The sequence below is a fragment of the Oncorhynchus nerka genome, unplaced genomic scaffold, assembly GCF_034236695.1.
Source record: "Oncorhynchus nerka isolate Pitt River unplaced genomic scaffold, Oner_Uvic_2.0 unplaced_scaffold_755, whole genome shotgun sequence".
In the NCBI taxonomy this organism is placed as follows: Eukaryota; Metazoa; Chordata; class Actinopteri; order Salmoniformes; family Salmonidae; genus Oncorhynchus; species Oncorhynchus nerka.
Window position 1 is genome coordinate 201,439 of NW_027040456.1, and position 20,567 is coordinate 222,005.

Consider the following 20,567-nt stretch of genomic DNA (forward strand, 5'->3'; position numbering starts at 1 on the left):
TGTAGTCCCTGGTAGAGATATAACAGTGTAGTGGTAGAGATATAACAGTGTAGTCCCTGGTAGAGATATAACAGTGTAGTCCCTGGTAGAGATATAACAGTGTAGTCCCTGGTAGAGATATAACAGTGTAGTGGTAGAGATATAACAGTGTAGTCCCTGGTAGAGATATAACAGTGTTGTCCCTGGTAGAGATATAACAGTGTAGTGGTAGAGATATAACAGTGTAGTCCCTGGTAGAGATATAACAGTGTAGTGGTAGAGATATAACAGTGTTGTCCCTGGTAGAGATATAACAGTGTAGTCCCTGGTAGAGATATAACAGTGTAGTCCCTGGTAGAGATATAACAGTGTAGTCCCTGGTAGAGATATAACAGTGTAACAGTGTTGTCCCTGGTAGAGATATAACAGTGTTGTCCCTGGTAGAGATATAACAGTGTAGTGGTAGAGATATAACAGTGTTGTCCCTGGTAGAGATATAACAGTGTAGTGGTAGAGATATAACAGTAGAGATATAACAGTGTTGTCCCTGGTAGAGATATAACAGTGTAGTGGTAGAGATATAACAGTGTAGTTGTAGAGATATAACAGTGTAGTCCCTGGTAGAGATATAACAGTGTTGTCCCTGGTAGAGATATAACAGTGTTGTCCCTGTAGTAGACAGACAGACAGACAGACAGGGGACGTAGTGGTAGGGGACAGTGTAGTGGTAGAGATATAACAGTGTAGTGGTAGAGTATAACAGTGTAGTGGTAGAGTATAACAGTGTAGTGGTAGAGTATAACAGTGTAGTGGTAGAGTATTACCGTGTAGTGGTAGATATAACGTGTAGTGGTAGAGTATAACAGTGTAGTGGTAGAGTTTAACAGTGTAGTGGTAGAGATATAACAGTGTAGTCCCTGGTGTAGTCCCTGGTAGAGATATAACAGTGTAGTGGTAGATATAACAGTGTAGTGGTAGATATAACAGTGTAGTCCCTGGTAGAGATATAACAGTGTAGTCCCTGGTAGAGATATAACAGTGTAGTCCCTGGTAGAGATATAACAGTGTAGTCCCTGGTAGAGAGATAACAGTGTAGTCCCTGGTAGAGAGATAACAGTGTAGTCCCTGGTAGAGATATAACAGTGTAGTGGTAGAGATATAACAGTGTTGTCCCTGGTAGAGATATAACAGTGTAGTGGTAGAGATATAACAGTGTAGTGGTAGAGATATAACAGTGTAGTGGTAGAGATATAACAGTGTAGTGGTAGAGATATAACAGGGTTGTCCCTGGTAGAGATATAACAGTGTAGTCCCTGGTAGAGATATAACAGTGTAGTCCCTGGTAGAGATATAACAGTGTAGTGGTAGAGATATAACAGTGTGTAGTGGTAGAGATATAACAGTGTAGTCCCTGGTAGAGATATAACAGTGTTGTCCCTGGTAGAGATATAACAGTGTAGTCCCTGGTAGAGATATAACAGTGTTGTCCCTGGTAGAGATATAACAGTGTAGTGGTAGAGATATAACAGTGTAGTCCCTGGTAGAGATATAACAGTGTAGTCCCTGGTAGAGATATAACAGTGTAGTGGTAGAGATATAACAGTGTAGTGGTAGAGATATAACAGTGTAGTGGTAGAGATATAACAGTGTAGTCCCTGGTAGAGATATAACAGTGTAGTGGTAGAGATATAACAGTGTAGTGGTAGAGATATAACAGTGTAGTGGTAGAGATATAACAGTGTAGTCCCTGGTAGAGATATAACAGTGTTGTCCCTGGTAGAGATATAACAGTGTTGTCCCTGGTAGAGATATAACAGTGTTGTCCCTGGTAGAGATATAACAGTGTAGTGGTAGAGATATAACAGTGTAGTCCCTGGTAGAGATATAACAGTGTAGTCCCTGGTAGAGATATAACAGTGTTGTCCCTGGTAGAGATATAACAGTGTAGTGGTAGAGATATAACAGTGTAGTCCCTGGTAGAGATATAACAGTGTAGTGGTAGAGATATAACAGTGTAGTGGTAGAGATATAACAGTGTAGTGGTAGAGATATAACAGTGTAGTGGTAGAGATATAACAGTGTAGTCCCTGGTAGAGATATAACAGTGTAGTCCCTGGTAGAGATATAACAGTGTTGTCCCTGGTAGAGATATAACAGTGTTGTCCCTGGTAGAGATATAACAGTGTAGTGGTAGAGATATAACAGTGTAGTGGTAGAGATATAACAGTGTAGTCCCTGGTAGAGATATCACAGTGTAGTGGTAGAGATATAACAGTGTAGTCCCTGGTAGAGATATAACAGTGTAGTCCCTGGTAGAGATATAACAGTGTAGTCCCTGGTAGAGATATAACAGTGTAGTGGTAGAGATATAACAGTGTAGTCCCTGGTAGAGATATAACAGTGTTGTCCCTGGTAGAGATATAACAGTGTAGTGGTAGAGATATAACAGTGTAGTCCCTGGTAGAGATATAACAGTGTAGTGGTAGAGATATAACAGTGTTGTCCCTGGTAGAGATATAACAGTGTAGTGGTAGAGATATAACAGTGTAGTCCCTGGTAGAGATATAACAGTGTAGTCCCTGGTAGAGATATAACAGTGTAGTGGTAGAGATATAACAGTGTTGTCCCTGGTAGAGATATAACAGTGTTGTCCCTGGTAGAGATATAACAGTGTAGTGGTAGAGATATAACAGTGTTGTCCCTGGTAGAGATATAACAGTGTAGTGGTAGAGATATAACAGTGTTGTCCCTGGTAGAGATATAACAGTGTTGTCCCTGGTAGAGATATAACAGTGTAGTGGTAGAGATATAACAGTGTAGTGGTAGAGATATAACAGTGTAGTGGTAGAGATATAACAGTGTAGTCCCTGGTAGAGATATAACAGTGTAGTCCCTGGTAGAGATATAACAGTGTAGTCCCTGGTAGAGATATAACAGTGTAGTCCCTGGTAGAGATATAACAGTGGAGAGATATAACAGTGTAGTCCCTGGTAGAGATATAACAGTGTAGTGGGAGAGATATAACAGTGTAGTCCCTGGTAGAGATATAACAGTGTAGTCCCTGGTAGAGATATAACAGTGTAGTCCCTGGTAGAGATATAACAGTGTAGTCCCTGGTAGAGATATAACAGTGTAGTCCCTGGTAGAGATATAACAGTGTAGTCCCTGGTAGAGATATAACAGTGTAGTCCCTGGTAGAGATATAACAGTGTAGTCCCTGGTAGATATATAACAGTGTAGTCCCTGGTGTAGTCCCTGGTAGAGATGTAACAGTGTAGTTGTAGAGATATAACAGTGTAGTGGTAGAGATATAACAGTGTAGTCCCTGGTAGAGATATAACAGTGTAGTCCCTGGTAGAGATATAACAGTGTAGTGATAGAGAGATAAGTGTAGTCCCTGGTGTAGTCCCTGGTAGAGATGTAACAGTGTAGTTGTAGAGATATAACAGTGTAGTCCCTGGTAGAGATATGACAGTGTAGGGGTAGAGATATGACAGTGTAGTGGGAGAGATATAATAGTGTAGTCCCTGGTAGAGATATAACAGTGTAGTCCCTGGTAGAGATGTAACAGTGTAGTTGTAGAGATATAACAGTGTAGTGGTAGAGATATAACAGTGTAGTCCCTGGTAGAGATATAACAGTGTAGTTGTAGAGATATAACAGTGTAGTGGTAGAGATATAACAGTGTAGTGGTAGATATAACAGTGTAGTCCCTGGTAGAGATATGACAGTGTAGTGGTAGAGATATGACAGTGTAGTGGTAGAGATATAACAGTGTAGTGGTAGAGATATAACAGTGTAGTCCCTGGTAGAGATATAACAGTGTAGTCCCTGGTGTAGTCCCTGGTAGAGATGTAACAGTGTAGTGGTAGATATAACAGTGTAGTCCCTGGTAGAGATATAACAGTGTAGTGGTAGAGATATAACAGTGTAGTCCCTGGTAGAGATATAACAGTGTAGTCCCTGGTAGAGATATAACAGTGTAGTCCCTGGTAGAGATATAACAGTGTAGTCCCTGGTAGAGAGATAACAGTGTAGTCCCTGGTAGAGAGATAACAGTGTAGTCCCTGGTAGAGAGATAACAGTGTAGTCCCTGGTAGAGAGATAACAGTGTAGTCCCTGGTAGAGAGATAACAGTGTAGTCCCTGGTAGAGAGATAACAGTGTAGTCCATGGTAGAGAGATAACAGTGTAGTCCCTTGTAGAGAGATAACAGTGTAGTCCCTGGTAGAGAGATAACAGTGTAGTCCCTGGTAGAGATATAACAGTGTAGTCTGGTAGAGATATAATTGTAGTCCCGTAGAGATATAACAGTGTAGTGGTAGAGAGATAACAGTGTAGTCCCTGGTAGAGAGATAACAGTGTAGTCCCTGGTAGAGATATAACAGTGTAGTGGTAGAGATATAACAGTGTTGTCCCTGGTAGAGATATAACAGTGTAGTGGTAGATATATAACAGTGTAGTGGTAGATATATAACAGTGTAGTCCCTGGTAGAGATATAACAGTGTAGTCCCTGGTAGAGATATAACAGTGTAGTCCCTGGTAGAGATATAACAGTGTAGTCCCTGGTAGAGATATAACAGTGTAGTGGTAGAGAGATAACAGTGTAGTCCCTGGTAGAGATATAACAGTGTAGTCCCTGGTAGAGATATAACAGTGTAGTCCCTGGTAGAGATATAACAGTGTAGTGGTAGAGATATAACAGTGTTGTCCCTGGTAGAGATGTAACAGTGTAGTGGTAGATATAACAGTGTAGTGGTAGAGATATAACAGTGTTGTCCCTGGTAGAGATATAACAGTGTTGTCCCTGGTAGAGATATAACAGTGTAGTGGTAGATATATAACAGTGTAGTGGTAGAGATATAACAGTGTAGTCCCTGGTAGAGATATAACAGTGTAGTCCCTGGTAGAGATATAACAGTGTAGTCCCTGGTAGAGATATAACAGTGTAGTCCCTGGTAGAGATATAACAGTGTAGTCCCTGGTAGAGATATAACAGTGTAGTGGTAGAGAGATAACAGTGTAGTCCCTGGTAGAGAGATAACAGTGTAGTCCCTGGTAGAGATATAACAGTGTAGTGGTAGAGATATAACAGTGTTGTCCCTGGTAGAGATATAACAGTGTAGTGGTAGATATATAACAGTGTAGTGGTAGAGATATAACAGTGTAGTGGTAGAGATATAACAGTGTAGTGGTAGAGATATAACAGTTTGTCCCTGGTAGAGATATAACAGTGTAGTCCCTGGTAGAGATATAACAGTGTAGTCCCTGGTAGAGATATAACAGTGTAGTGGTAGAGATATATAACAGTGTAGTCCCTGGTGTAGTCCCTGGTAGAGATGTAACAGTGTAGTGGTAGATATAACAGTGTAGTGGTAGATATAACAGTGTAGTCCCTGGTAGAGATATAACAGTGTAGTGGTAGAGATATAACAGTGTAGTCCCTGGTAGAGATATAACAGTGTAGTCCCTGGTAGAGATATAACAGTGTAGTCCCTGGTAGAGATATAACAGTGTAGTCCCTGGTAGAGAGATAACAGTGTAGTCCCTGGTAGAGAGATAACAGTGTAGTCCCTGGTAGAGAGATAACAGTGTAGTCCCTGGTAGAGAGATAACAGTGTAGTCCCTGGTAGAGAGATAACAGTGTAGTCCCTGGTAGAGAGATAACAGTGTAGTCCCTGGTAGAGATATAACAGTGTAGTCCCTGTAGAGATATAACAGTGTAGTGGTAGAGAGATAACAGTGTAGTCCCTGGTAGAGAGATAACAGTGTAGTCCCTGGTAGAGATATAACAGTGTAGTGGTAGAGATATAACAGTGTTGTCCCTGGTAGAGATATAACAGTGTAGTGGTAGATATATAACAGTGTAGTGGTAGAGATATAACAGTGTAGTCCCTGGTAGAGATATAACAGTGTAGTCCCTGGTAGAGATATAACAGTGTAGTCCCTGGTAGAGATATAACAGTGTAGTCCCTGGTAGAGATATAACAGTGTAGTGGTAGAGAGATAACAGTGTAGTCCCTGGTAGAGATATAACAGTGTAGTCCCTGGTAGAGATATAACAGTGTAGTCCCTGGTAGAGATATAACAGTGTAGTGGTAGAGATATAACAGTGTAGTCCCTGGTGTAGTCCCTGGTAGAGATGTAACAGTGTAGTGGTAGATATAACAGTGTAGTGGTAGAGATATAACAGTGTTGTCCCTGGTAGAGATATAACAGTGTTGTCCCTGGTAGAGATATAACAGTGTAGTGGTAGATATATAACAGTGTAGTCCCTGGTAGAGATATAACAGTGTAGTCCCTGGTAGAGATATAACAGTGTAGTCCCTGGTAGAGATATAACAGTGTAGTCCCTGGTAGAGATATAACAGTGTAGTGGTAGAGAGATAACAGTGTAGTCCCTGGTAGAGAGATAACAGTGTAGTCCCTGGTAGAGATATAACAGTGTAGTGGTAGAGATATAACAGTGTAGTCCCTGGTAGAGATATAACAGTGTAGTGGTAGATATAACAGTGTAGTGGTAGAGATATAACAGTGTAGTGGTAGAGATATAACAGTGTAGTCCCTGGTAGAGATATAACAGTGTAGTGGTAGAGATATAACAGTGTCCCTGGTAGAGATATAACAGTGTAGTCCCTGGTAGAGATATAACAGTGTAGTGGTGATATAACAGTCCCTGGTAGAGATATAACAGTGTAGTCCCTGGTAGAGATATAACAGTGTAGTCCCTGGTAGAGATATAACAGTGTAGTCCCTGGTAGAGAGATAACAGTGTAGTCCCTGGTAGAGAGATAACAGTGTAGTCCCTGGTAGAGATATAACAGTGTAGTCCCTGGTAGAGAGATAACAGTGTAGTCAGTGTAGTGGTAGAGATATAACAGTGTAGTCCCTGGTAGAGATATAACAGTGTAGTCCCTGGTAGAGATATAACAGTGTAGTGTAGTGTGTAGAGAGATAACAGTGTAGTCCCAGTGTAGTAGAGAGATAACAGTGTAGTCCCTGGTAGAGATATAACAGTGTAGTGGTAGAGATATAACAGTGTTGTCCCTGGTAGAGATATAACAGTGTAGTGGTAGATATATAACAGTGTAGTGGTAGAGATATAACAGTGTAGTCCCTGGTAGAGATATAACAGTGTAGTCCCTGGTAGAGATATAACAGTGTAGTCCCTGGTAGAGATATAACAGTGTAGTCCCTGGTAGAGATATAACAGTGTAGTGGTAGAGAGATAACAGTGTAGTCCCTGGTAGAGATATAACAGTGTAGTCCCAGTGTAGTCCCTGGTAGAGATATAACAGTGTAGTCCCTGGTAGAGATATAACAGTGTAGTGGTAGAGATATAACAGTGTAGTCCCTAGAGATATAACAGTGTAGTCCCTGGTAGAGATGTAACAGTGTAGTGGTAGAGATATAACAGTGTAGTGGTAGAGAGATAGATAACAGTGTTGTCCCTGGTAGAGATATAACAGTAGTGGTGTCCCTGGTAGAGATATAACAGTGTAGTGGTAGATATATAACAGTGTAGTCCCTGGTAGAGATATAACAGTGTAGTCCCTGGTAGAGATATAACAGTGTAGTCCCTGGTAGAGATATAACAGTGTAGTCCCTGGTAGAGATATAACAGTGTAGTGGTAGAGAGATAACAGTGTAGTCCCTGGTAGAGAGATAACAGTGTAGTCCCTGGTAGAGATATAACAGTGTAGTGGTAGAGATATAACAGTGTAGTCCCTGGTAGAGATATAACAGTGTAGTGGTAGAGATATAACAGTGTAGTGGTAGAGATATAACAGTGTAGTGGTAGAGATATAACAGTGTAGTGGTAGAGATATAACAGTGTAGTCCCTGGTAGAGATATAACAGTGTAGTCCCTGGTAGAGATATAACAGTGTAGTCCCTGGTAGAGATATAACAGTGTAGTGTAGTATAACAGTGTAGGTAGAGATATAACAGTGTTGTCCCTGGTAGAGATATAACAGTGTAGTGGTAGAGATATAACAGTGTAGTCCCTGGTAGAGATATAACAGTGTAGTCCCTGGTAGAGATATAACAGTGTAGTCCCTGGTAGAGATATAACAGTGTAGTCCCTGGTAGAGATATAACAGTGTAGTCCCTGGTAGAGATATAACAGTGTTGTCCCTGAGATATAACAGTGTAGACAGACAGACAGTGTAGTCCCTGGTAGAGGGACAGTGTAGTCCCTGGTAGGGACAGTGTAGTGGTAGAGTAGAGATATAACAGTGTAGTGGTAGAGATATAACAGTGTAGTGGTAGAGATATAACAGTGTAGTGGTAGAGATATAACAGTGTAGTGGTAGAGTATAACAGTGTTGTCCCTGGTGATATAACAGTGGTAGAGATATAACAGTGTAGTGGTAGAGATATAACAGTGTAGTGGTAGAGTATAACCGTGTAGTAGAGATATAACAGTGTTGTCCCTGGTAGAGATATAACAGTGTAGTCCCTGGTAGAGATATAACAGTGTAGTGGTAGATATATAACAGTGTAGTCCCTGGTAGAGATATAACAGTGTAGTCCCTGGTAGAGATATAACAGTGTAGTCCCTGGTAGAGATATAACAGTGTAGTCCCTGGTAGAGATATAACAGTGTAGTGTAGTGGTAGAGAGATAACAGTGTAGTCCCTGGTAGAGAGATAACAGTGTAGTCCCTGGTAGAGATATAACAGTGTAGTGGTAGAGATATAACAGTGTTGTCCCTGGTAGAGATATAACAGTGTAGTGGTAGATATATAACAGTGTAGTGGTAGAGATATAACAGTGTAGTGGTAGAGATATAACAGTGTAGTGGTAGAGATATAACAGTGTTGTCCCCTGGTAGAGATATAACAGTGTAGTCCCTGGTAGAGATATAACAGTGTAGTCCCTGGTAGAGATATAACAGTGTAGTGGTAGAGTGTATAGAGATATAACAGTGTTGTCCCTGGTAGAGATATAACAGTGTAGTGGTAGAGATATAACAGTGTAGTCCCTGGTAGAGTGTAGTCCCTGGTAGAGATATAACAGTGTAGTCCCTGGTAGAGATATAACAGTGTAGTCCCTGGTAGAGATATAACAGTGTAGTCCCTGGTAGAGATATAACAGTGTTGTCCCTGGTAGAGATATAACAGTGTTGTGGTAGATATATAGACAGACAGACAGACAGACGGGGGGACGGGGGGACAGTGTAGTCCCTGGTAGAGATATAACAGTGTAGTCCCTGGTAGAGATATAACAGTGTAGTGATATAACAGTGTAGTGGAGAGATATAACAGTGTAGTGGTAGAGTATAACAGTGTAGTGGTAGAGATATAACAGTGTAGTGGTAGAGATATAACAGTGTAGTCCCTGGTAGAGATATAACAGTGTAGTGGTAGAGATATATGTCCCTGGTAGTGTAGTGGACAGTGTAGTGGTAGAGATATAACAGTGTAGTGGTAGAGATATAACAGTAAGTCCCAGTGGTAGAGATATAACAGTGTAGTGGTAGATATATAACAGTGTAGTCCCTGGTAGAGATAACAGTAACAGTGTAGTGGTAGAGATATAACAGTGTAGTCCTGGTAGAGGTGTAGTGGTAGAGTATAACAGTAGAGATATAACAGTGTAGTGGTAGAGATATAACAGTATGGTAGAGATATAACAGTGTAGTCCCTGGTAGAGATATAACAGTAGACAGACAGAGGGAACAGTGTAGTCCCTGGTAGAGATATAACAGTAGAGTGGTAGGAACCTGGTGGTAGAGATATAACAGTGTAGTGGTAGAGATATAACAGTAGACAGACAGAGGGAACAGTGTAGTAGAGATATAACAGTGTAGTCCCTGGTAGAGATATAACAGTGTAGTGTAGTGGTAGAGATATAACAGTGTAGTGGTAGAGATATAACAGTAGACAGAGGGAACGGTGTAGTGGTAGAGTATAACAGTAGACAGAGAGAGATAACAGTGTAGTGGTAGAGTATAACAGTGTAGACTGGTAGAGATATAACAGTGTAGTGGTAGAGATATAACAGTAGACAGACAGACAGACAGAGGGAACGGTGTAGTGGTAGAGATATAACAGTAGACAGATATAACAGTGTAGTGGAACAGTGTAGTGGTAGAGTATAACAGTAGACAGACAGAGATAGAGATATAACAGTGTAGAACGGTGTAGTGGTAGAGATATAACAGACAGAGGGAACGGTGTAGTGGTAGAGTATAACAGTAGAGATATAACGGTGTAGTGGTAGAGTAACAGTAGTCCCTGGTGGTAGAGATATAACAGTGACAGTCCCTGGTAGGAACAGTGTAGTGGTAGAGATATAACAGTAGACAGACAGGGAACAGTGTAGTGGTAGAGTATAACAGTAGACAGACAGAGGGAACGGTGTAGTGGTAGAGTATAACAGTAGACAGACAGAGGAACAGTGTAGTGGTAGAGTATAACAGTAGACAGACAGAGGGAACAGTGTTGGTGTAGTGGTAGAGTATAACAGTAGACAGACAGAGGGAACGGTGTAGTGGTAGAGTATAACAGTAGACAGACAGGGAACGGTGTAGTGGTAGAGATATAACAGTAGACAGACAGGGAACGGTGTAGTGGTAGAGATATAACAGTAGACAGACAGGGAACGGTGTAGTGGTAGAGTATAACAGTAGACAGACAGGGAACGGTGTAGTGGTAGAGATATAACAGTAGACAGACAGAGGAACAGTGTAGTGGTAGAGTATAACAGTAGACAGACAGAGGGAACGGTGTAGTGGTAGAGTATAACAGTAGACAGACAGAGAGAACGGTGTAGTGGTAGAGTATAACAGTAGATATAACAGTAGAGGGAACGGTGTAGTGGTAGATATATAACAGTGGTAGACAGACAGGGAACGGTGTAGTGGTAGAGTATAACAGTAGACAGACAGAGGGAACGGTGTAGTGGTAGAGTATAACAGTAGACAGACAGAGGAACGGTGTAGTGGTAGAGATATAACAGTAGACAGACAGGGACGGATGTGAGGGATATGGTGTAGTGGTAGAGTATAACAGTAGACAGACAGAGGGAACGGTGTAGTGGTAGAGTATAACAGTAGACAGACAGAGGGAACGGTGTAGTGGTAGAGTATAACAGTAGACAGACAGGGAACGGTGTAGTGGTAGAGTATAACAGTAGACAGACAGAGGGAACGGTGTAGTGGTAGAGTATAACAGTAGACAGACAGAGGGAACGGTGTAGTGGTAGAGATATAACAGTAGACAGACAGAGGGAACGGTGTAGTGGTAGAGTATAACAGTAGACAGGGAACGGTGTAGTGGTAGAGATATAACAGTAGACAGACAGTGTCCCTGGGGAACGGTGTAGTGGTAGAGTATAACAGTAGACAGACAGGGAACAGTGTGGTAGAGTATAACAGTAGACAGACAGAGGGAACGGTGTAGTGGTAGAGTATAACAGTAGACAGACAGAGGGAACGGTGTAGTGGTAGAGTATAACAGTAGACAGACAGGGAACGGTGTAGTGGTAGAGATATAACAGTAGAGACAGAGGGAACGGTGTAGTGGTAGAGTATAACAGTAGACAGAGAACAGTATAACAGTAGACAGACAGAGGGAACGGTGTAGTGGTAGAGATATAACAGTAGACAGACAGGGAAGGGTGTAGTGGTAGAGTATAACAGTAGACAGAGGGAACGGTGTAGTGGTAGAGTATAACAGTAGACAGACATAGGGAACGGTGTAGTGGTAGAGTATAACAGTAGACAGACAGAGGGAACGGTGTAGTGGTAGCGTATAACAGTAGACAGACAGAGGGAACGGTGTAGTGGTAGAGTATAACAGTAGACAGACAGAGGGAACGGTGTAGTGGTAGAGTATAACAGTAGACAGAGGGAACGGTGTAGTGGTAGAGATAACATAGACAGACAGGGAACGGTGTAGTGGTAGACAGACAGGGAACGGTGTAGTGGTAGAGATATAACAGTAGACAGACAGGGAACGGTGTAGTGGTAGAGTATAACAGTAGACAGACAGAGGGAACAGTGTAGTGGTAGAGATATAACAGTAGACAGACAGGGAACGGTGTAGTGGTAGAGTATAACAGTAGACAGACAGAGGGAACGGTGTAGTGGTAGAGTATAACAGTAGACAGACAGAGGGAACGGTGTAGTGGTAGAGTATAACAGTAGACAGACAGAGGGAACGGTGTAGTGGTAGAGTATAACAGTAGACAGACAGAGGGAACGGTGTAGTGGTAGAGTATAACAGTAGACAGAGACAGTAGAGTATAACAGTGTAGTGGTAGAGTATAACAGTAGACAGACAGAGGGAACGGTGTAGTGGTAGAGTATAACAGTAGACAGAGGGAACGGTGTAGTGGTAGAGTATAACAGTAGACACGGTGTAGTGGTAGGAACAGTAGACAGTGAATGGTGTAGTGGTAGAGTATAACAGTAGACAGACAGAGGGAACGGTGTAGTGGTAGAGTATAACAGTAGACAGACAGAGGGAACGGTGTAGTGGTAGAGTATAACAGTAGACAGACAGAGGGAACGGTGTAGTGGTAGAGTATAACAGTAGACAGACAGAGGGAACAGTGTAGTGGTAGAGATATAACAGTAGACAGAGGGAACGGTGTAGTGGTAGAGTATAACAGTAGACAGACAGAGGGAACGGTGTAGTGGTAGAGATATAACAGTAGACAGACAGGGAACGGTGTAGTGGTAGAGTATAACAGTAGACAGAGGGAACGGTGTAGTGGTAGAGTATAACAGTAGACAGACAGAGGGAACGGTGTAGTGGTAGAGTATAACAGTAGACAGACAGAGGGAACGGTGTAGTGGTAGAGTATAACAGTAGACAGACAGGGAACGGTGTAGTGGTAGAGTATAACAGTAGACAGACAGAGGGAACGGTGTAGTGGTAGAGTATAACAGTAGACAGACAGGGAACGGTGTAGTGGTAGAGTATAACAGTAGACAGACAGGGAACGGTGTAGTGGTAGAGTATAACAGTAGACAGACAGAGGAACGGTGTAGTGGTAGAGTATAACAGTAGACAGACAGGGAACGGTGTAGTGGTAGAGTATAACAGTAGACAGACAGAGGGAACGGTGTAGTGGTAGAGTATAACAGTAGACAGACAGAGGGAACGGTGTAGTGGTAGAGTATAACAGTAGACAGACAGAGGGAACAGTGTAGTGGTAGAGATATAACAGTAGACAGACAGGGAACGGTGTAGTGGTAGAGTATAACAGTAGACAGACAACAGTAGTATAACAGTAGACAGAGGGAACGGTGTAGTGGTAGAGTATAACAGTAGACAGACAGAGGGAACGGTGTAGTGGTAGAGTATAACAGTAGACAGACAGAGGGAACGGTGTGTAGTGGTAGAGTATAACAGTAGACAGACAGAGACAGAGGGAACGGTGTAGTGGTAGAGTATAACAGTAGACAGACAGAGGGAACGGTGTAGTGGTAGAGTATAACAGTAGACAGACAGGGAACGGTGTAGTGGTAGAGTATAACAGTAGACAGACAGAGGGAACGGTGTAGTGGTAGAGTGGTAGAGTATAACAGTAGACAGACAGGGAACGGTGTAGTGGTAGAGTATAACAGTAGACAGACAGGGAACGGTGTAGTGGTAGAGTATAACAGTAGACAGACAGGGAACGGTGTAGTGGTAGAGTATAACAGTAGACAGACAGAGACAGGAACGGTGTAGTGGTAGAGTATAACAGTAGACAGACAGGGAACGGTGTAGTGGTAGAGTATAACAGTAGACAGACAGAGGGAACGGTGTAGTGGTAGAGTATAACAGTAGACAGACAGGGAACGGTGTAGTGGTAGAGTATAACAGTAGACAGACAGAGGGAACGGTGTAGTGGTAGAGTATAACAGTAGACAGACAGAGGGAACGGTGTAGTGGTAGAGAACGGTGTAGTGGTAGAGTATAACAGTAGACAGACAGGGAACGGTGTAGTGGTAGAGTATAACAGTAGACAGACAGGGAATTGTGTAGTGGTAGAGTATAACAGTAGACAGACAGGGAACGGTGTAGTGGTAGAGTATAACAGTAGACAGAGGGAACGTATAACAGTAGTGTAGGTAGAGTATAACAGTAGACAGACAGGGAACGGTGTAGTGGTAGAGTATAACAGTAGACAGACAGGGAACGGTGTAGTGGTAGAGTATAACAGTAGACAGACAGGGAACGGTGTAGTGGTAGAGTATAACAGTAGACAGACAGGGAACGGTGTATTCTCTGAGTACCGGAGCTGATTGACTTGTGACACGTGTCTCTAATTAAAGAACTAGAAGAGGAGCTCTGTGACATCACAGTAATTATATTATCCTTTCCTTTAATGGAGACGCTGTTCCCCGGGGGGGTTCCTGCTCTCTCTCTCCTTCTCTTCCCTCCCTTTACACCCTCACTCTACCATGATACCTCCCTTCCTTCTCCCCTCTCTTCCTCTGTCGCTCTCTACCGTCTCTCTCCTTCTCTTCCCTCCCTTTACTCCCTCACTCTACCATGATACCTCCCTTCCTTCTCCCCTCTCTTCCTCTGTCGCTCTCTACCGTCTCTCTCCTTCTCTTCCCTCCCTTTACACCCTCACTCTACCATGATACCTCCCTTCCTTCTCCCCTCTACCGTCTCTCTATCTCCTTCTCTTCCCTCCCTTTACACCCTCACTCTACCATGATACCTCCCTTCCTTCTCCCCTCTCTACCGTCTCTCTCTCTCCTTCTCTTCCCTCCCTTTACTCCCTCACTCTACCATGATACCTCCCTTCCTTCTCCCCTCTCTACCGTCTCTCTCTCTCCTTCTCTTCCCTCCCTTTACTCCCTCACTCTACCATGATACCTCCCTTCCTTCTCCCCTCTCTTCCTCTGTCGCTCTCTACCGTCTCTCTCCTTCTCTTCCCTCCCTTTACACCCTCACTCTACCATGCTACCTCCCTTCCTTCTCCCCTCTCTACCGTCTCTCTCTCTCCTTCTCTTCCCTCCCTTTACTCCCTCACTCTACCATGATACCTCCCTTCCTTCTCCCCTCTCTTCCTCTGTCGCTCTCTACCGTCTCACTCTCTCCTTCTCTTCCCTCCCTTTACACCCTCACTCTACCATGATACCTCCCTTCCTTCTCCCCTCTCTACCGTCTATCTCCTTCTCTTCCCTCCCTTTACACCCTCACTCTACCATGATACCTCCCTTCCTTCTCCCCTCTCTTCCTCTGTCGCTCTCTACCGTCTCTCTATCTCCTTCTCTTCCCTCCCTTTACTCCCTCACTCTACCATGATACCTCCCTTCCTTCTCCCCTCTCTACCGTCTCTCTATCTCCTTCTCTTCCCTCCCTTTACACCCTCACTCTACCATGATACCTCCCTTCCTTCTCCCCTCTACCGTCTCTCTATCTCCTTCTCTTCCCTCCCTTTACACCCTCACTCTACCATGATACCTCCCTTCCTTCTCCCCTCTCTACCGTCTCTCTCTCTCCTTCTCTTCCCTCCCTTTACACCCTCACTCTACCATGATACCTCCCTTCCTTCTCCCCTCTCTACCGTCTCTCTCTCTCCTTCTCTTCCCTCCCTTTACACCCTCACTCTACCATGATACCTCCCTTCCTTCTCCCCTCTACCGTCTCTCTATCTCCTTCTCTTCCCTCCCTTTACACCCTCACTCTACCATGATACCTCCCTTCCTTCTCCCCTCTCTACCGTCTCTCTCTCTCCTTCTCTTCCCTCCCTTTACACCCTCACTCTACCATGATACCTCCCTTCCTTCTCCCCTCTCTACCGTCCTCTCTCTCCTTCTCTTCCCTCCCTTTACACCCTCACTCTACCATGATACCTCCCTTCCTTCTCCCCTCTCTACCGTCTCTCCCTCTCCTTCTCTTCCCTCCCTTTACACCCTCACTCTACCATGATACCTCCCTTCCTTCTCCCCTCTCTACCGTCTCTCCCTCTCCTTCTCTTCCCTCCCTTTACACCCTCACTCTACCATGATACCTCCCTCCCTTCTCCCCTCTCTACCGTCTCTCCCTCTCCTTCTCTTCCCTCCCTTTACTCCCTCACTCTACCATGATACCTCCCTTCCTTCTCCCCTCTCTACCGTCTCTCTATCTCCTTCTCTTCCCTCCCTTTACACCCTCACTCTACCATGATACCTCCCTTCCTTCTCCCCTCTCTACCGTCTCTCTATCTCCTTCTCTTCCCTCCCTTTACTCCCTCACTCTACCATGATACCTCCCTTCCTTCTCCCCTCTCTACCGTCTCTCTCTCTCCTTCTCTTCCCTCCCTTTACACCCTCACTCTACCATGATACCTCCCTTCCTTCTCCCCTCTCTTCCTCTGTCGCTCTCTACCATCTCACTCTCTCCCTAACCCCACACCCACTAATTTATCTTGCTCTCTGTCCCTTCCCTCGTCTCTCTCCCTCTGTCTACCCTCCTCTCTCCCTCTCCAGGTATTGATGTGTGGAACCCGGCGTTTGACGTGACCCCCCACCAGCTGATAACGGGGGGCATCATCACAGAGCTGGGGGTGTTTCTGCCCTCGGAGCTGCAGGCAGCACTCACCGGCCGTCTCACTGCCCTGTAGACGGCGATATCACCACCCGCTGGCCGCCGTGCGCTACTGCACCTTAATATTCCTGCTCTCACTCTCTCATACCACTTCCACGTCCTCACACACACAGCTGATGTGGAAGTCTAGTTTTGTTACATTTACACACACACGGTCAGTGTTCTACAAACTCACACGTTTTACGGTCTCACACACACACATCAACGCAGGAACTCAGACACACACATCCAACCCCCTCCCACTCCTGTCCCTCCCTCTCTCTCCTCTCTCTGGTCTCTCCTGTGTTCATCTCCTGTCTCTCTCCTCTCTCTGGTCTCTCCTGTCTCTCTCTGGTCTCTCCTCTCTCTGGTCTCTCCTGTGTTCATCTCCTGTCACCGACAGAACGAACCAGTCTCCTTCAGAAGAACTGGCCTATACTACATCCTAATCAGATTTCAGAGTTCTCCAAACAACGTTAGGAATGAAAAATGTAACAGTTATACCCAATAACACAATATTATATATTCACATGTAGTTTTCTCTGGAAAAGTGTTTTATAGAAATGTGAGTTTAAGAAAATTGATAGCCCATGATGACACTTGATTGCTGAAAATACATTGTTGAGTCTCAAATGGCACCTTATTCCCTTTATAGTGCACTATTTGACTACGGCCCATAGGCTCTAGCCAAAAGTAGTGCACTATATAGGGAATAGGGCTCTAGCCAAAAGTAGTGCACTATATAGGGAACAGGGCTCTGTGCCAAAAGTAGTGCACTATATAGGGAACAGGGCTCTGTGCCAAAAGTAGTGCACTATATAGGGAACAGGGCTCTGTGCCAAAAGTAGTGCACTATATAGGGAACAGGGCTCTGTGCCAAAAGTAGTGCACTATATAGGGAATAGGGGGTCATATGAGACGCAACTGAAATTAGAACTATTCAAACCAAAACAAAGCCAGTTGATATTATCTAGAGCAAACCTCTATAGTCAGCTGATGAGTATAACTTGTGGCTACACCTCCCTATACCTCCACATAATGTCTGTACCTCGCTGGTCCAATCTGTACCGTATCGTCCCCTACCCCCAGGGTTATCAAACCTCTTTAGTCAGCTGATGAGTATAACTTGTGGCTACACCTCCCTATACCTCCACATAATGTCTGTACCTCGCTGGTCCAATCTGTACCGTATCGTCCCCTACCCCCAGGGTTATCAAACCTCTCCTCAGACGTTTCACAATTCTGTTGTAGCCCTGAACTAGGTCTCCTGATTCACCTGGTCGAGGGTTTGATGATTAGTTGGATCAGGTGAGCTGGCTGTGGACCTTGGTCCCTGAGGAGAGGTTTAAAAACCACCTGTGTACCATATCAAACTACACAGAATACACAGAAACACTATATATACACTCAACACCAATCTCCATGTTATTAGGCCTGGACAACAAGTCAAGCAAAAGAAACCCTTTTTTCTCTTGGCAGAGATGGAACTCTCGGCTTTAAACAACAGTTGAACGGAATGTTGATGTTTGTTCTAAAGATTGTATTTCTATGATGTACTGAATGTCACAGGGGCCCTGCACTGCTCAATGCCTTCCACCACCAGCACCACCGCTCACACACAGGACAGGACAGGACAGGCAGGCATCCCGAATGGCATCCTATTACCTAAATGGTGCACTACTTTTGACCTGAGCTTTGGTCGTAAGTAGTGCACAATCGAGGGAATAATAGATTGTAATTTGGGACAGGTCCCAGGACAGCAGGCTAACAGGGAGGAACGTAGCCCTTCAACCCCCCCCCCCCCCCTCCCCCCAAAAAAATGCAAGGTGGAGGTCCGAAAGTTGCCTGGCTACCCAAGCTCCTTGCTCTAGTGAAACGCTAGGCCACGCCCACGGAAGTTAGTTTCTTCTCCGCAATGAGACTGGATTTGAGTACCCCCCTGACGATTTCTAGAAAGCAAACACATTCTAACCATTCTGATTGGTCCTACAAACCGATGGGTTGGGCCAGAGTCAGAAAGGCGGCGTTTTGAAAATTCGTCATTGGCTTTGATACTCTGATTAGTTAGAGATGATCCAATCGCTGATTACTTTTGTTTTCTTACAACACCACACATTTTTTCGTCACAACAAACGACTTCAACGATGGCCGTCTGACTGAAGTATGTAGCCAACATAGAGCAGGGGGAAACGTACAGTAGTTTGAGATGTCAGGCAAGTCTGAAAGGTCAAAGGTGAAATACATCCCCAAATCTACTACTCTACTACTCCATCATCCCTCATTCAGAAACCTCTGATCTCTAAACACACCACACCTCCTCGCCCATTGGACCATTTTTGGTCCACAACAGGCATTCTTATCTAGAACTTTCCTGTCAAAAAAATAATACATTATTTAGAATTATAGAATCCGTAGTGTCATAACTGTTCCATATTCTAGAATCGCAGTAGAACAGAGACCCTCCATCCCCAACCTCTCCCTGTCAAACTTACCCCTCTCTCTCTCTCCCTTCCTCTCACAGCGATGCTGTTGGCTGTCAAATCACATAAGGGTCTAGAATCAAACACCACTGTTGTGTTTTTGGGGTTCCTTTCTTTTGTCTTTTATTTTGAGAAACTGAACTGGAAGAAATCAGAGGGGAGAGTTTTAACGGTCGAGAAAAATGTAGCAACTTTGTCGCCATCCGTAGATCGTTACGTTGAAAACTTTTTAAAAAGGTACGAGAATCCGTTTGTCTCTTTATCATGAAGACTTTGTTGTTGTCGTTGACTGGAAACCAGATGCTGTTCTGTGTTAACATTTCACCCCTTGTAGTCCGGGGCATTGTTTGGCATTGACAACGAGTGGAAGGATGGCACGAACAGACTGGTACCCAGGCTACTCTTGTTTGGCTGTGATCAGTTGTTTTATTATGGTGATTCTTAGTGATAAAGCTGTTGTTAATTAGACTACACTGAGAGGCCTCCTCGACCACACACACGCTATCACACACACTATCACACGCACACTATCACACACACACACTGATAAAATGTCAGGATAGACTGTTTAATTGGAATTATCTGCCAGTCAGTCACCCAAAGGTTCTGTTTATTTAACAGGCTCTGGGATGTGTCCCAAATGGCACCCTATTTCCTTTCTAGTGCACTATTTTTAACCTAGTTCCTATAGGGTTCTGGTCAAAAGTAGTGCACTATTTTTAACCTGGGTCCTATAGGGTTCTGGTCAAAAGTAGTGCACTATTTTTAACCTGGGTCCTATAGGGTTCTGGTCAAAAGTAGTGCACTATTTTTAACCTGGGTCCTATATGGTTCTGGTCAAAAGTAGTGCACTATTTTTAACCTGGGTCCTATATGGTTCTGGTCAAAAGTAGTGCACTATTTTTAACCTGGACCCTATAGGGTTCTGGTCAAAAGTAGTGCACTATATAGGGAATAGGGTGACATTTGGATGCATACTAGATCTAGACAGAGGGCACCATATTGAATAGTGTAAAATATCTCCTACTCTCTGTACTGAGGGTATCTTAAGAGGCAGTAAATCCCCAGTGTACTTGTAGGAAACCATCTGTCCCTCCTCTTATTCTCCGTCCCCAATAACCACACTAGCATACTATCTAGTATGCACGGGCTGAATTGCTTCATACTAAGTAGTATGCAAGGGTGGATACTTCGGGACATGATCTAATGAGTCTAGTCTTGGGAGAGGAAGATGCCAAATTAAGTGCCAAATGCAACGCTATCATCACTTCTACTCCCTCTGAGATTTCAACCAATGGGAGAATGTCCTGATGACCGGGTGTTTGTGAATAAGCCAATAGGAAGCATGGCTGGTGATATTAGTGCGGGTGGGGGTGTAGTCGATTAGAAGGCCTCTTTCTACGTGTAGTTATGTTATTGTTTATATTCATATCTGGGGTTTAGTTTTGTATCATGTGGAAATAGTTCAAAAATGGATGTTTTTTTAATATGAATATAATGCTGTAAACTGCATACCTGAATTAAGAGATTTCTCTTTCACGACAATACAATAAAGAGTGAACAAAAACATTACAGCTGTCGGCGT

General features: G+C 43.8%; 1 protein-coding gene across 1 annotated transcript in view; it reads left to right on the plus strand.

Moving 5' to 3' along the window:
* LOC135571130 (methylthioribose-1-phosphate isomerase) overlaps positions 1–20,554 on the plus strand; it is a 39,644-nt gene extending 19,090 nt beyond the window's left edge. Inside the window, exon 6 of the mRNA XM_065016928.1 lies at positions 16,406–20,554. Within this exon, the coding sequence (XP_064873000.1) occupies positions 16,406–16,539 (134 nt within the window). The 3' untranslated portion in view covers positions 16,540–20,554. The remainder of the gene's footprint in view (positions 1–16,405) is intronic.
* Positions 20,555–20,567: the final 13 nt, after the last annotated feature.